Raw genomic sequence first — 18065 nt, 5'->3', positions numbered from 1 at the left:
TGCAAAGCACTCCCCATCAGCACTTTGTGCTGTGCAGACCAGGAGCAGGGTGTACAGGCCCAGGAGGGTCACCGGTTACCAAGCCTCCTGCAGAATCCTTCAACAAGGGAGCCCAGAGACACCAATCCCTGCTCTTGCTACCGGAGGCTCCGTCGAGCAGCCTGTGGATGTGTGCCTAAGGTGAGTTCTCTGTGGTTATAAGCCAGTAAAGATAACTAGAAAGGGAGATAAAAGAACAAAATGTCTAAAATCAGCATTATCTCGCATTATTTGCTAGCAGTTGACTGTTGTGATAGAGGGTTATCAAGAAAAGCATTGTGATAAAAGGCAAAGGTGCCAACAGAAGCACTTGTGTCGACTGACTTCTATTGAAATCCTCTTTCCTCTCTCTGAACACTAAATGTTGGCTTACTTTGGAGTGATCTTTGTCAACCAAATCCAGCAGGAGCCTTTTCTTCCATTAGAAAAATGGGCCACAGGAAAAATATTCACTTAGAATTCCTGAATGCTGTAAGAATCCACTGAAATCCCTTTATGGTTGAAGCAATCCATTCAACATTTTCACTGACTGTCCTTAGAAGCTTTAGCATTCTGAATTAGCTGTCTGGAGCATTTTGGATGGCTGCCCAGCTTTTCCTGTCATTTTCTTGGCCTTGGTGAATGTCAAAAGAGATTGGATCTTCTTCTTGGATGTATTTCAGTATTTCCTTATCCCAGGCTGTCCTGCTTGTAAACTGATTTCACTAATAGAGCAGAAATTCCCTACCATTCCCCACGTGATAAGCTAGAATGACTGCTGTCTTGTCAATGCAAAAATAAAACTTCCCAGCTTTATTCTCTCTACTGCTGCCCCAATTTTGTAACTGCATGAGACAGGTTGGCATTTGCCAAAAAGATGACACAGATTCAACATTTCTAATAGAAAACTGATCTAAATTAGTAATTAAACCCCACCCAGAAGTCATTTTGTTGAAGGACATAGACCTCTTATCCATTGACTAAAGTGTCCATAGCAAAGGTCAGCCTTCACACTTCACCTAAAAAAATTAAAAAATACTATTAAAATAGATTGACTTTGAGCAGAGCCGAATACCCTGACCAGAATAGAGGAGTGTAAATCAGGAATTATTATGTGGAGAAAGAGAGCATGAGAGAGAAATACAGTCTTCTGCCCAAATGGGCAGATGAAATAATAGCCTTTCATTATTTGAAATGGGTACACATTATAAATCCTCTCTGTTTATGCCTGCAATTCTAGTTGGATCCTGGAGAAGAGATGGCAGAACCAACAGAATTTAGAAGTCCAGCTAGCCAGTTTTTCCTTCTACTTTAAATAGAAGGAGGAATCAGCTCCATGGATGTCTGAAATCTATAATTATACCATTGGTCAGGGATGTCCTCTTTATTTCACTACAACTCAAATTTCAGTTCAATGCTTGTTTCATTTTTAAACACACCCACAGTTTCAGAATTAATTTGGGATAGCAAATCAAGACAAATAAAATTGATTTGTTGAATTCCTTTTTTCAAGCATGAACAATTCTTCCAGGGTACAGAAAAAAGCTACCTGTTTCCTCTGTTCCAAGGCAGTTGAATTCATAGAAAATATGGATATTGTTATTTCTAAGGATTTTGTCATTCAATTTTTCCATGCTAATATTTAACATTTTGATGTAAATAATCTGTCCATGAAAAAAAAATTATTTTTACTGCTTACAATCTTTTTTTTGAGAAGGAAACATCCTATCTTTGAAAGATTCACCTCAAGACTATATTAAAGATATAAATGTTCAACAAATTGTATCTCTTCATTTATTATATTAATAACTTCTGTCTAGTGAAAAGATATATCTATATTTATGATTTGTTTTAACTATCATCCTATAGATAAAATACTGTATGCTGAGCCAAGAAAAGACAATGGATAATAGAGTGGGGAGATTATGGAAGAAATATAATGAATGTTCAGCTTGCTTCTATAATGCTGCAAGATTTCATAGTATTTTTTGAATCTCCAGTAAAACTATCTTCATATATCTAGATATAGGGAACAGAGCCAATATGCCTTTAAAAGTGTAGGTGCTGATGACATAGAGAAATGTCAGAGAGATGGCTTGGATGCTAAATATAGTTTGTTAGGTAAGCAAGAAAAGATGGGATCTCCATCTTAACTTTTTCTAAAATATCATATTCCAATATAATATTAATATTCCAATATAATATCATACTAGAAAGACAAGCAGGGAGATATATAGTTGTCATTATTTATGGATGAGAAACAAAGGCTGTTGTTTTTTAACTAAAAATATATATAGCAATAATACATTATATGAAGATCAAAAGAAATGTTAGTACTATGTTTTATACATGGTAAAGTTATTGGTGAAATAATTATGGAAAAACCTACTGCAGAGAAAACTGAAATAAAAAGGTTGAAAATATCAATACCTAGTGGAAGCACTGCTACAAGAGACTTCCTCATTTTTCATTGTAAAGTAATTGCTTGAAAACATAAATAAACCTACTTTCTCAAATATAATTTGGACTGAGAGACATTAACATCCCTTCTTAGTAATAAAACAAATTGGGATAGCCTCCTCAGTTATTCCATTTATTTCCCTGCCTTTATTATTTTATAATAATAAAGGCAGCAAACATGGACAGTACTCCTTCCTCCTTCCATTTTCCCCATAACAACAACCCTGTGAAGTGAGTTGGGCTGAGTCAGAGGGACTGGCTCAAAGTCACCCAGCCAGCTCCTATGCCTAAAGCAGTGCTAGAACTCACCCTTTCCTGGGTTGACGCCTTAACTACTAGACCAGTGGCTCCCAACCTTTTCTATACCCTGCACCCCTAAAATGCTTCTGATATATTCTTGCACCCCTTACAAAAGTTCGAAATAACAGCAACAAATTATGCATATACACTATAATTTTGAAAACCCAAGTTTTCGCACCCCCTGGAATATTGTCTCGCAGGGACCCCTGCACTAGACCAAACTGGCTCAGTGAATTTAAGGAAAATAAAATAGTCCAATCTGATACAGTCTTGAGCCACTGGAGAAAAGACATAATATGCAGACAATAAATAAAAGAACCATGAATTTAATGACGTTCAGTTTATGAAATAAGTTAAGATTGTAGTTATGGGCTGAGAGTCTATGGGAGCAAGCACTTCTGAAAAATAAAACAACTATGATTTTGTGCATTAAATTTGTGTATTAAAATTGCACTGCTGAATGCATATTGTACATTCACCCAAATGCATCAGATTTTTGCAGCCTAGGTGGAGGAGGCCTTTTGAATATGTCAAATGTCTAGCATAGACTTTATTTCTATTTTTTATTATTAAATTGCTTAAATGGCCTTTCTCATGTATAAGTACAAAAGTCTACAGAATTAACACACAAAGCCCACAGATGATTTTCTATCCAAGCCCCTTAAAATAAAATGCATTAAAAAGACCTGTGTATGAGATGGTTTTTCTATTTTGCTTCCTGTGTTCTTACTAAATTGTCTTCATTTTCCTTATCCTCTATATTAAAACATAAATATTAATAAATATATATTTATCCCTCCATGTGAAGTGCTATCCATTTTTGCCAGAAACCCATCATCTGGATAACCCAGATTAATTTTATATTATTTCCCTGGCCTGATGGGATGGGGTTGGGTTTTATAAATCGGTCTTAACTTTTAATGTGTATTAATTTATTTACGGGCATTGCTGTTTAATTACTTTTTAATTTTTGTATCCTGTTTTTATTATGTATTGCCCTGTTCACCGCTCTGAGTCCTTCGGGAGAAGGGCGGTATACAAATTAAATTAATAATAATAATAATTAATAATTATGGAATTCTGAAGCACTAATAAACTGGCTCCTCAGCTAAGCAGTCACTCCCCTGATAATAGAATCTGAACACTTCCAGGAACCTTTTCTGTTGAAGATTCATACATGACAAGCATTTTCATCCTACTAGCCACTTAGAGCAGTAGAGGAAGTCAAAGCACAGTACTTCTAGGCTGCATTAACAGAGGGATAGAATCAAGATCATGTGAAGTGTTAATACCACTTTATAATGTAAGACCACGCTTGGACATTGCAATCAGTTTTGGTTGCCATGATATAAAAAAGATGTTGACTCTCTAGAATGAGTGCAGAGAAGAGCAACAAAGATGATTAGGGGACTGTAAGACAAAACATATGAAGAATGGTTGCAGGAATTGGGTATGTCTAGTTTAATGAAAAGATGGGCTAGAGATGCTATGATAGCAGTATTCCAATAGCTAAGAGGCTGCCACAAAGAAGAAGGGGTCAACCTATTCTCCAAAACATCCAAAGGTAGGACAATAAGCAATGGATGGAAACTAACCAAGAAGAGAACCAACCTAGAACTAAGGAGAAATTTCCTGACAGAATAATTAATCAGTAGGACAACTTGCCTCCAGAAGTTGTGGTTGCTCCAACACTGGAGGTTTTTAAAGAAGAGATTGGACAGCTATTTGTCTGAAATGGTATAGAGTTTCCTGCTTGAGCAGGGGGTTGGACTAGAAGACCTCAAAGGTCCCTTCCAACTCTGTTATTCTATTATTCTGACTTTCAGGTCAATCACTAGGACACATGATACAGGGGTGGAGCTTCAATCATATGGAAAAGGTGTAGGCAGGGCTTTTTTTGTCATAGAACGCTCAGAACGGAGTTCCGGCACCTTTTTTGGATGGAACCTTGTAGGGTAGGCAAGGTTGGTTGTATGTCATGTATGAGTTCCGGCACCTTTTTCTTTTACAAAAAAAAAGCACTGGGTGTAGGTATTGTATTTCATTCTTTATCTCCCATTCTTGGAAACTACCTAACATTCTTCTAATTGGTTAGACCATTATTTTTCACACTTGGCAACTTTGAGATGTATGGACTTCATATCCCAGAATTTCCTAGACAGCATTGCTAGCTGGGAGAATTTTGGGAGTTGAAGCCTAAGCATCTTAAAGTTGCTAAGTTTGAAAACACTGGGTTAAATGCTCTCAAAGCTGTCATCACGTCTAGCTCCTTCTTGTTGTTTACACAATCCTTCCTTTGTATATGCCAGGTTCCATGTAGTCTAATAGTCTACAAGGTCTTTCTTTAACTCACTAATAAATATTCCTTCTTTGTTGTGTACAAGTCTCCAGAAATTATTTTGTAAATTGCAAGTTTTATTTCTGTTTTTCTTGGCACACCTGATTTGGTTGCACAAAGCTACTCCCACCATTTTGGACATCAAGCTCAATGTCTTGCTTGTTGGTCAGAAATCCAACAAAAGATGAATGGATGTTCAATCTGTGCTTGAAATCCTCACATAGAAGGGAGCACACCTCTTCCTTGGTAAAAATCCAACTTTTTTCTAACATTCAGTTGGAACCTGCTTTCATATAATTTAACATTATTATTCTCTGCTCTGGAATGGTATTTCCAGGAAATCTTCTCATTCCAGAGAGCAACAGCACATTTCTAGCTACTGGAGAAGCCCCCTATTCATTAACTGCAGTCAATCTGGACTACTTTAAGTAGAAGGATATCCCAGAAAACTTCACCAGCTTGAATAGTACAAATCATTAAAAACTATAGGAATACAGTCAGAAAACTGCCAAACTCAAGAGTAGCTGTTAACCAACAACATACTGGCTATTGCATAAAAATTCAAAGATTTAAATAGGATAATAGACCATGGTAGTCTAAAAATCTTGACTGCATGGAGTGCATAGGGCATTACATAACATTGGGCAACAGGCCTAGTTGTTACTGCATTATCTGCAAGCAGGAAGAGAACAGAATCTTTGCCTTTTATACTTCTGCCATACTTAAATAAAATTATTTTTTTAAAAAAATATAATTTTTTATAAATTTAAATCCCGAGTGCCGCGTAACAGAGTGAGCGCCTGTTACTCGTCCCAGCTTCTGCCAACCTAGCAGTTCGAAAGCACGTAAAAATGCAAGTAGAAAAATAGGGACCACTACGGTGGGAAGGTAACAGCGTTCCGTGCGCCTTTGGCGTCTAGTCATGCCGGCCACATGACCACGGAGACGTCCTCGGACAAGTGCTGGCTCTTTGGCTTTGAAACGGAGATGAGCACCGGCCCCTAGAGTCGGAAACGACTAGCACACATGTGCGGGGGAACCTTTACCTTTACCTTTATGCCAAGATAAATAAAAAGGTCAGTAGTGAAGTATGTTCTTTGTTGGCTCCTCATCTTAAGTGTGCTGATGGCAGCATATCATGTTTAATCAGGGTAAAAACTCATCCACAATTTGGGCTAAGAGGTTGGTAAATAGGGAGCAACTGAGAAAGGTTCTTGGGGTAAACCAATGAGGTAGAATACTTAGTAGGAGCTTAGAACTTTGTGGACCCTTAAATAAAAAAATCCACATGGGATGTCTCAAAACCGACCAAACATAGATATTAAGCAAAAAAGCCAAAGATTTTTAATACAAAATGTATTCCCTTTTAGCCATGAGGATTGGCAGGAAAGTCAATAAGCCAGTGGGTCAGCTGGCAATGCTGCATGCATGCTTCAGTTATCATCAAGTTCATCTTGACTGCTTCTTCCATGCTGGTCATAATTTTGAAATACTCTTTTCCCTTCCTCTCCATTCCTATTATGAAAATGAAGAAAGGGTTAAGGGATTCCATATAACATTTCATGAGTAGACAGTCGATGGAGAATAGGTCAAGGCTTATCTTCTTCAAATATCTGAAGAGTTACAGTATGTGTTATACAGTGCTTTTTTTGTAAAAGAAAAAGGTGACAGAACTCGCACATGTCATACAACCCGCCTTGCCTACCCTACAAGGTTCCATCCAAAAAAGGTGCCGGAACTCCGTTCTGAGCGTTCTATGAGGAAAAAAGCCCTGGTGTTATATAATATACTACATATCATATCTCCACTATTATTTTCTCTGCTTGAGTCTGAACAAACTCACTTCCCTCAATCTCATTTTATATCTGCCAGTCCCTGAATATCTGTCTCTTCACGCCATCCACCTATCTGGTTTTTTTTCTTTGCACATAGTGCCCAGAACTGAACATTCAAGGTAGGAATTGACCAGAGCAAAACAGAACAAAGCACAGTTCACTTGATACAATCTAAAATAATATTTGAATTATTCCCGTTATGTCACACTTCACATTCTTATTCTTATATACACTAAAATACATACCCAGAATAAATTCTATCCAATGCCATAGGTACTTTTCCTGTACCATTATATGTTTATTATTCTTTCTACAGGTGCATTTCCTCTAAACAAACTTGTAACTTCATCCTTGATATCAAACTCTTGAAAAAGAATCAAAAAAGCTCCAGGTAAGTTTACTTACTTGTCTCAGTTATTGTACAGTGGAATCCTATAACCTCATCTTAACCCCATGGAGTCTATAAGACCAGAAACCATCACAAGTAATAAAAATGTTTGAGTCAATACAATTAAACATTTTCCTTACTTTTTTCACAGGGCTTTATTTTTATATTTTCTTTGGAACAGTTCCTCTGTTCTCTTACTGAAGTTAACAGGATAATTTGTTCCTCCATGTTTTCATTAATTTTCCATGATGTGTATAGATGATGGCCATTTCCCATTTCTTTCTGCAGTGACCCTATTCCTTCTTTGATATTTTTTATTGATTTTTTTATTTTGAAGATTCATATGGCCACACATCTTAGAGGACATCTCTGGACTCTCCGTATAGTAGTCCCCAAGATGTCTGAAATCTTCTCTCAGTGACCTGGGTTACATTCACTGCAGCCATTGCGAGAGAGGCTCCCTGCAATGATAAGGGATGAAGCAGTCAGCCTTCCCCACTTCTACTCCATCTCTTCCCAAATGGCTTCACCATGTTAGTTCTGGGTGAGGACAAGGAAAGCTAGCCTGGCAGCCCAAAGCAGCCCTTGTATCTCATGTGAGGCCACTAGGGAGTTTCAGAGGCCTTGGGAAGAAAAGGGAGGGGAAGGGAAGGGATGGGAAGAAGGGAAGAAGCCAGGCATTGACAGAAGTCCCTACCAATGGAACACCGTCACCTCCCTGGAGTTCATGTGTCTCAAATTGCAAAAACAGATGTTTTCCAATTTTGAATTTTTTGGCAGCCCAATAAGGGATAAGAAGGTGTGGCAGTGCTTTGGAAACAGCGCCTCTCTGGAAGCAGGGCCAAACCCCATGTGGAAATGACATCATGCTAACAACTAATGAAGATAAAAAGCATAAAACAATGCCCACACAAGTACACAAATTTCCATACCAATACACAATATTTCCACCCATTCCAGCATCAAAAGTTTAGGGAACTGAAAGCTACATATGTTCTGCAATAGTTCCACCAAGTAATCTAGCTAGACTTGTTACCAGGGTATTCCAATTCAAGACCATAAGTCTACATTTAGTTTTGGCCACTATGTCTCAGGAAAACTTAGATCCTCCCTCACCCCCAGCAAAAGACCCATAGCCTTGCAAATACATATATGTAAGACATATGGAGACACAATGCAACATAGCTGCAATGCTACACCACACAAAATCTGGCAATAAAAAAAATCAAAATATAATGAGGTGAATTGTTTCTATCCCAGGCAGAACATTTAGGAATCTATAGAAATTCATAGTTCTAATGGGAACCAAACAAAAGAGAAGGTAGAGCTCAGACAGGTTAACACTGCAGCAGAGTCATCTGTGGAAGAATTAACAGTGTGATAATGGTGGGTGCAACCCAGCCATCAAAGCCTCACTCCATAAGGAGCATTGCACAAAAAGTGGCCAGGATCTGATTACCCAATTATGCCAGCCATTTTCACACTGTTAACCTGCTCCCACCTCTCAGCCACTGCACTGCAGCAGATCATTATGGTGATGTAAGCAGGGCCATCTTATTCTAGGTATTTTGATCTTAATAACAAAGCTGGAGAGAATCCCTGGAAAGAGACTGCATTAGAAATCTGAGCAAACTTGTCTCCTCACAGTTTGGAGATTGGATAGGCATGCCTACCATCTGCTGGAATCCTACATATTTTTATAAACCTGAGCTCCCCATGGCCTGCTAGATCCTCTCTAATAGTCTAAATCTGTAGATGAGACAGGACAGTTCAAACAGTGGAGTTTGTCTTCTTTCTGCCCTGGAACACCACTTTGAAAACCTACAAGGAGCAAGGTCTTATTTCCAATAGATCAGGTTTTGCAGCTGTGGCAGCTTTTCTTTCTACCTTCTATGTCCTAACAAACTGGAATTCTAATCTATGATGACTTTCTGTTTTACAACCACTAAATGTTAATTGTACATGTAGAATTTTATGTGTTTGAACCCTAGGCTGGACTGTGATTAGCTCACCTATCAATTCTACCACACATGCCTTTAACAATACTTGAATTACCTAATTACTATATCATATTTTTGGGACAGTAACTGACAACTCCATAGGGACGCGGTGGCTCAGTGGGTTAGGACGCTGAGCTTGTTGATCGGAAGGTCGGCAGTTTGGCGGGTCGAATCCCGAGTGCCGCGTAACAGAGTGAGCGCCTGTTACTCGTCCCAGCTTCTGCCAACCTAGCAGTTCGAAAGCACGTCAAAATGCAAGTAGAAAAATAGGGACCACTACGGTGGGAAGGTAACAGCGTTCCGTGCGCCTTTGGCGTCTAGTCATGCCGGCCACATGACCACGGAGACGTCCTCGGACAAGCGCTGGCTCTTCGGCTTTGAAACGGAGATGAGCACCGGCCCCTAGAGTCGGAAACGACTAGCACGCATGTGCGGGGGAACCTTTACCTTTACCTTTAACTGACAACTACTGTTCCTCATAGCTTTTCCCATCGACAAGTCAGGTTGCCTTGAAATTATGTTTTCATGTAGCACCAATAGTAGAAGAGCCCTGGTGGTGCAGCAGTTAAAGTGCAATCCTGCACTTTATTCTGCCCACTGCCTGAAGTTCGATCTTGACTGGCTCAGGGTTGACTCAGCCTTCCATCTTTCCGAGGTCAGTAAAATGAGGACCCAGATTGTTGGGGGCAATATGCTGACTCTGTAAACTGCTTAGAGAGGACTCATGAAGTATGGTATATAAGTGTATATAAATGCTATTGCTAGTAGACTTCAATGTCATAGAATGTTACAGGAAACTAGAATCCAGGAAGCAAATATGACTTTCAGTTCTGGCTCACTCATTCTGTTTTGCCACGTTACAGTTCTCATTATGAAAACTGGGCTAAACTCATTATGCTAAGCACTATACAAGAGCTGGAATTGGGAGCTTGATTAAGTACTTCCTATCCCTTCCACTCTAAATGATTGTGATGATACATTGCACTTTTTCTTCTAACAAACAACCCTTTTAGAAAGTGTTGCCTCAGATAAAAAGGTGCATTGGGCATCTAAACAATGTCCCTGAAAAGTAAAGGCAGCAGAGGGTGTACCATTATTTCACTCAGGAGCAATTACCATCAAGCAGTCATTTGTTTTTTTATGATTTTTATAATAAAACCCTATAATAAAAAACCTCCACCAAAAGCCTTGGTGGAGCAGTGGGCTGATGCCTCCTTAAGTAACACCAGCTGCCTGCAATTAGTGCAGGTTCGCATCCCACCAGGCTCAAGGTTGACTCAGCCTTCCATCCTTCCGAGGTAGGTAAAATGAGGACCCAGATTGTTGGAGGCAATAAGCTGACTTTGTAATAATGCCGCTTGGGGGGCGCGAAAGCCCTAATAAGCAGGCATATACATAGAATGAAGGCTATTGCTAAGCACATTTGATTTGTGCTTAGATTGTAAGCCGCCCTGAGTCTTCGGAGAAGGGCGGGATATAAATGGGATTAAAATAAATAAATAAATAAATAAATAAAATACTGGGTTAGACAAAGTCTTACCTAATACAACAATCTCACTCTATAATAGCCAATGACACCTCTAAGAAGCCCAAAATAAATATATGCATACAACAACAGTCTCACACATTCATATCAAAGCAACTTATACTGAGAATCAGAGTACCTTTGACCTTTGAGCATGAGCAGTAGACTCTTCATGGTTATTATTTTGTGTATCACAGTGCGATAAAAAACATTGCTATAGCTCTATAGAAAATTTTGATTAACGGAATATGATAAATCAATTAAGGATACATATTTATTATAACAGGCTAACTTGCAGAAATATAAACATTGATACAATAATGTCACAGTATAACTTCATTACAATAATACAATAATAGATAAAAGAGATAAAATAAATTTGCAGATTTATTTTCAATTAATGGCAAGTAATTACATAATTAAGGTTACAGGAAACAATCTGCCATGTAGACTAATGTGAGAGTATCCAATTGAACCTTAATTTGAAATGACAGTAATAAAGACAGGGCGAACTTTATCAAATTCCAAACTGATTCAGTCCAAAGTCTTATTCAAACCAAGATTTCTTTCCAACTCTGCTATTCTGTTATTCAGGAGCTGATTTACACAATGCCAATGTTAGATTTGGAACTAGTTAATTCTGCCAGCCTGTAAAGATCTTGGAATAAGTACATTGCTTTTAGATCATCTACAATCGTAATCCTGGAAAGGACATTTGAGATCATCTACTCTAACAGCTTGCTTACTGTCAGAACATCAATCCAGTCTGTATTTAAAAATCTCAATTGAAAGAAAACTTTCCCTTTCATGTGGCAGGATGAAGAATTGGTTTTAAAGACCACTCATCATGCTGGACCTTTTCTGAAGCTGCTCCAATTTGTCATTATCTTATTTAATTTGAATGCTCAGTATTGGATACAATATTCCAAACTGGGTCTCATCAGGGAAAAATGATTTTGCAACTAGCTCTTTGGTATGTTGGGCAATTTTGGTGATGGGTTTGCCTGGGAAAATGCAGAAGGGTTCTGTATGCACTTTTATGTCCTTTTGTTTGGGGACATAAAGGTGACTGTCACCTTTTATATAGATATGTGGAATTTAAAATTGCTCCATCATGAAACATCATTAGTTCTGCATATGCATCTTACAAGAATCAGATTCATTCCACTATTCCATTCTCACACAGAAAACCCCTCGAACAGCATGCCTCTTGCAGGAACCCCAGCTCCCAAAAAGAAGAGAAAACCTACTAAACTCATTTTAGAATTAACCCAAGAAGGTAAGAGATATCCCATGAACACAAATTCCTTTTCCAATAATTCTTCCCTAGTATCTAGAGAATTATTTACAAAAAACATAGAGGTTATTCTCCCACACAGAGGAATCACTTCAACATAATATGTAGAACTACAGTTTTTGATAAGACAAAGAGATGGAGAAGGAAATTATGATAAAATTATGGTGATAGCCAAAGAGCAACACATTTGGAAACAAATTACAACCACAGAGGTTGAAATCCAAAGGAAAAAACAGGTATTTCTCATGAATGTAAAAATATCGAGGTCATTCAACACCTGTTTTTATGTCATTAAGTCAATTGTTTTAGTTCATTCAGCTCTATAGAAAGCTAAGGAGTCAGTAAAACTATATTTGGTTGAGGACACAGAGGAAATATTGTAGATGTCCATGATTTTCAATCATACTAATTAACATTCAGACTTATGTAGGATCAGCAGTTAAAGCTGCAAGAATGTCTCCCATTCTCCCACAGAATTCAGGAGTTTATAGTTTTACTCATCTTCAGATAGGTTAAAATAAGGCAGCCTCAGCTGTGAATGTTAAAATCTCTCAAAGTCACCAATCCCAGGAGTTTTCAACTACATGTCTTGGACTACTTGATTAATTTAATTAGGAGATAGTTGTTCTGGCGGAAGAAAGGCAGTCCCAACATCAAATGTAGTCTTCCCAACATCAGGCAGAGTAACAAATCAGAGAGATGGAATTCCTCCTTAAGCTACATGTTATTCCTAATAACTTGGCATATTTAGGAGATGTTCACATGTCCCCTTCATCCTACTAGATTTCAGTGAGGCCAACTGGCCTGGTTTTTCAGGGAAAGTTAGTGATATGATATAGTAATCAGTAATAAGAATCAGTAATGGAGGAGGAGAAAGGGAAGATTACAGTCAAGCCATCAGCTGTATTGAGGCAGAAGTTTAAATGAAATCTTAGACAGCAAATATTGAGCTCAAGTAGGAACTATATGTTCCCAAGAGTTGAGATAGTCACATATTAGAATTTCTAGTATGCATTTGCCCATCTTTATTTGAACTACAGTGAAAATCACACAAAAAGCTACTAAAAATTAGCATTTTGCCATTTGAAGTACTAATGGCATAGCCTCATTTACAAGGGTGCTTCAAACATTCTGAAAATGTCTTACTGAAATTAGTTTTATTGATCTTTCCTTTGCCTTTAATGCTGTAAATAATGTGGGTACAGTGATTTTCAAACCATGATGTTAAACTAGTGCAATGAGAACGGAAGGATGGTATGAAGATCACCCATTTCCCAAAAGAATTCCTTAACATCTAGAATAATATTACTTTTCCTATTTTTAAATATACAGTATTTATTTTTACTGCCCACCTCATTTCCCAGGCTCAATACAACCATAATTGCTGGTAAACAGTCATATCCCAAAGTCTTGGTATATAATTCAACATCACATTAACATCTTTAACATTTAAAGGTTATCCCATAAATTGCCAACTGTGCAGCTAGCAAATTCCACATTGAGGAAATTTTACAGCTTTCAGGTGCCATAAAAGATAAACTTTATTGAATGCATATCTCAGTACTGAAGAAGCAAAATCAACTCTAAGTTTCCTGCATGAAAATCTGGTTAGTTAACAATAGCTTTCCACAGTGCTTTTTTTGTAAAAGAAAAAGGTGCCGGAACTCACACATGTCATACCACCTGCCTTGCCTACCCTACAAGGTTCCATCCAAAAAAGGTGCCGGAACTCCGTTCTGAGTGTTCTATGAGAAAAAAAGCCCTGGCTTTCCATAATCTCACTTCTTTGGTTTGTTATGAGAACTTCTCCATCAGACACCTGCTTTTGTGACCTTGGTTCTCACAGTCCATGGATGGCTTCTTAACACTCCCTTTTCTTTCCCAAGTTTCCCCTCCTCCCTGTTTCTATGGCAAGTTGAGTAGCGACAGAGGTTAGCAAGCAGTTTAGCTATTCAATCTTGACATAAATCTATTTACACAGCATATCCTAAATACAAGTTTTTAACAAATCAACTTTAACCTCAAATCTGTTGATACCATTAATAAACATCTTTTTTTAAAAAAAAATATTTTCTTAATTTTCTATTATTACAATTCATTAGTGTTTAATGAATAATGAACTACAGGGCTGCTGGGGCAAGACAAAGGCCCCAGGATCAGCATTTCCAGTTCACCCAGAAGAGAAAGGAGGGTAGAGACAGGAGAGGCTATAAAAGGAGGCAGTTTTGGTGGGAGAGGGAGGGGGGGCGCAGGCTTGGGAGGAGTCAGATGGAGCTGCACCAAAGAGAAAAGAAGGAAGAGGGGGGAGAGGGGAAAGGAGATCAAACAGTTCGTCCAGATCTACAACTTTGTGGCAGCCATCCATGCCAGGCATGCACACAGGTGGCAGCAAAAAACAGTGAAAGGGAAGCACTCAGAACAAGATCAGCCTGTAGGGCAAAACAGTCTCCCAGGATGCCAGGCCCCATGCGCTCGCTGCCCAGGGAGGTTCAGCTTCTTGCCAGGTTTGCCCCACCCAGCCCAGCCTCTCTGCACAGTGAGGAGAGGGTGCTGCTTCCTGCCAAAACCAGGCAGTCTAGGGGCTGGGCAGCATAGTGCAAGTAACATGGACTCTCACGCTGCTCGCAGCGTTCCCTCCCCCAGAGCCCACAGAGCTGGGTGTGTGAAGTGGGCAAGGGCCATTTGCTGGTATCCTTCAGGGGATGGTGCCTTTCCTCATTCCTCTTGGAGGTTGACCCCTCCCCTGCTGTATTTCTTGCCTGTTTTTCTCCCTTCCTCGTTGTAAATATCTTCCCACCACTCTGCTCTTAAGGCTGTGCGGCTCTTGTACAGGAATTTACAGTGGCCTTTCAAGCCATGGCCACCGGCCTCTCCCCCTCCCCTTGTCCCTTCCTGGGCACAGAGGGAGGAAGGAAGGAAGGAAGGAATGAGAAAGAGAGGCAGGGAAGGAGGAAAACAGGAAGGAAGGAAGGAAGGAGATGGGAATGAGAAGCAGGTAGGCAGGCAAAGAGGGAGAGTGTTCTGTCCCAGCCTACGTGAGTACTTGTTAACACACAAGGACCACCCCTCTTTCAACAAATAGGTTGGAAATGCAGGAAAAACAAACCCCTTTAATAGTATTTACAGACCTGCAAAATGTCCCAAAGCAAAGGCAAACAAAACACAATTCAAACGGAGAATTGTTCACAGGCAAGGCAATCAGAACATGATCCCATGGAACTTGAGTCCTTTGCAAATGGTTGCCTTTAGCAACCAGCACCGCCCACACCTTTCCTTTTTATTATGCAGCCCCAAGGTGTGGCTTCTCAATGCCTTCTCCTCCTTCCTTGGAACCGCCCCATTGCCTCCCTCTGTCTTGCTCTTGTTGCCTTTCGGCGTTTGCGAGTGTCTATGATGTCTTCCAGTTGTGAGTCCTCAGAGTCTGACTCAGCTTGCCAGCACAGCTGGGTCTCAGCCTGAGCACGAGTAGAAGGGCCAGGCTCTTCATCAGATTGTAAGTCCTGGAGCTCATCAGAGCCTTCCTCTGACTCTGATGGCTCTCCAGGCCCCTCTTCCTCATCCTCTGATTCCCCTGACTCAGCTGCTGGGTCCACTGGCTGGCACAGAATCAGAACAGAGGGTAGGGAGGGAGGGAAGGAGGGAGGGAGGAAAGAAGAAAAGGCAGATTGGAATGAGAGGGAGGGAGGGTCTGAAGGAAGTCCTGCCTTAGCACTTGGCCACCAGCAGCCCTGCTGCCCTTTTGCCATCCCCTTGCCCCCTTCTCCTAGCCTATCCTCATGGTCTCCCATCCTATCACTAAGGATGCTTTGGTTACAAAGCCGGGTCTCCTCACATGGAGAGGGAGTGGGCCTCTGACCCAAGCACTTTGCCCTCCTGTACCCACCATGATCATCTTGGCCAAGGAGAGTGGGCACATCAGCAGCAGCAGCCTTGACAAGGAGGTAAGTGCAGCCAGGAGGTCCCCTGGGGAAGTGGGGCTGGACTGGGTTGGGCTGCAGGGTCCTTGTGCTCCAGGAGCTTGAGGGCCAGGCTGGATGTTTGCCTTGTACTGTCCAGGGCTCCTGGCAGCCCATGCCACTAGACAAGAGGGACAGTGAGGCTTCTCTAGTGGACCATGCCCTGGTGCCCACTCCAGTCCCACACCCTCCACCAGAGACCCCCGAATCCTCCCCACAGCCCCACCTGCAACCCCTACAGGTGCCCCGTGACCTGAGCAACATTGAACTGGCCACATACACCCCTCAGCCATTGACTTTGCTTGTCAAAATTTTGCAAAAGGGGATCACATGACCCTGGAACACTGTGACCGTCATAAATATGAATCAGTTGCCAAGCATCCAAATGTAAATCACATGATCCTGGAGATGCTTCAACAGTCATAAGTGTGAAAAATGGTCATAAGTCACTTTTTCAGTGCCGTTGTAACTTTGAACAGTCACTAAGCAAACTGTTACTTTTTTCCTTTTTTTTTGGTCATCAAGTTTTTGACACCTTGCTAGGTGACTGGTGGTACTCAAATACTGCCATATCCTAAAAGTGGTACAATCTGTGAAAGGTTGAAAAGCCCTGCCTTAGAACATGCTTAAGTTGAAGATATTATCACTGTTGCAAACTGCGGGGACAAATTCAACTTGAATCAGAATGGTGGAAATGACTAGCAATTTAGAGATGCAGATAATTTGCATTTGCCATGATCAGGACATAATTAATCAAAAGTAGCTTTGGGTTAAGTTGCAGATGACACTCTAGGTAGGCCTAAAGATCTAGCAATAACGCCAGATCCAGAAAAAGCCAGATGAAGATACCTACAGAGAAATATTCAAGAAAGGAAGGGAAAAGGAGAAGAAGGCTTAGCAATTCCAGAACATGGTGGTTTTCTCCTGTAATTCATCCTTGGGCATTTAACTTCTTATGAGTGCATTCTGTCAGGGAAAGCAACTTTTAGTAGTAATACTAGTAGAGAGAGGTTGTTGAGCTGTTCTAGCAGCCTTGACTGAGGAACTGAAACACGGGTTAAGTTTTATAATAGGCTTCTTCTGCTTTTATAATAGGCTTCTTCTTGTACCCCTTCAGTCATGCCGCAAGAAGGGTCCAAGCTGAACCTGGGGAAGAAGATCAGCATTCCCAGGGATGTGATGCTAGAAGAACTCTCTCTCCTTACCAACAGGGGATCCAAGATGTTTAAACTTCGACAGATGAGAGTAGAGAAATTCATATATGAAAACAACCCTGATGTTTTCACCAGCAATTCTGTGGTAGGTACAAACAGGAACAGGAATGGATGATCTGGTAAATTCACATTGTCAGACTGGATCTAGGTAATACATATGTAGATGGAAAGAGAATTTCCATTTGTAATCCACTCAACTTCTTTTCCATACCATAAAATCTCTAAAAGGGAAAAGTTGGAATAGCTGCATTCAAGCCCTGTCCTTTTGAAAGCACCAAGAATTGCATTTGGGGGGAAAAATAGTAAATTTGTGTGCATCTAAAAAGAAAAGCATTTTTTAATCGTTTCTATCCTTCCATTTTATTCTGTAGTTCTGATACATTGTCAATGGCATACAAAATTGCTTTTGTTTTTGTTTTGTTTTTCATTCATTGATCTTCCTCATTAAGTTGGGACAAAACATTGTTCAGGTCAGCAGGAACAGAATTTCTTACTTTCCTAAGATTTGCCAGCTTTTAAAAAGGGACTGGACAGCCATTTGTCTGAAATGGTATAGGGTCTCTTGCTCAAGCAGAGAGTTGGATTAGAAGACCTCCAAGGTCCCTTGCAACTCTTATGTTAATTCTGAGCTCACTAATGTGAATCACTCCAAGACTGCAGCAAAAATATATGAAAACTCTAACTCTGCTGCTATCCAGTTTTTTTACAGTCCAGTTCTTAGGAAGTACTGCACA

At 40.0% G+C, this 18065-nt stretch overlaps 1 protein-coding gene across 4 annotated transcripts in view; it reads left to right on the top strand.

The window, feature by feature from the left end:
• Positions 1-18065, top strand: part of MYOZ1 (myozenin 1) — a 40384-nt gene continuing 22319 nt past the window's right edge. The window contains exons 1-4 of one of the 4 annotated variants that reach the window (XM_081328899.1): positions 1-180; positions 7268-7342; positions 12051-12143; positions 17235-17416. In XM_081328899.1, coding sequence (XP_081185025.1) covers positions 12068-12143; positions 17235-17416 — 258 coding nt within the window. In that variant the 5' untranslated portion in view covers positions 1-180; positions 7268-7342; positions 12051-12067. Of the gene's footprint in view, positions 181-7267; positions 7343-12050; positions 12144-17212; positions 17417-18065 lie in introns of all 4 variants that reach the window. The other 3 variants (XM_081328900.1, XM_081328901.1, XM_081328902.1) reach the window with 3 other exon arrangements.

This window comes from Vipera berus, assembly GCF_964194415.1.
Source record: "Vipera berus genome assembly, chromosome: 5".
NCBI classification, from domain to species: Eukaryota; Metazoa; Chordata; class Lepidosauria; order Squamata; family Viperidae; genus Vipera; species Vipera berus.
This window is presented reverse-complemented; position numbering and strand designations above follow the sequence as displayed.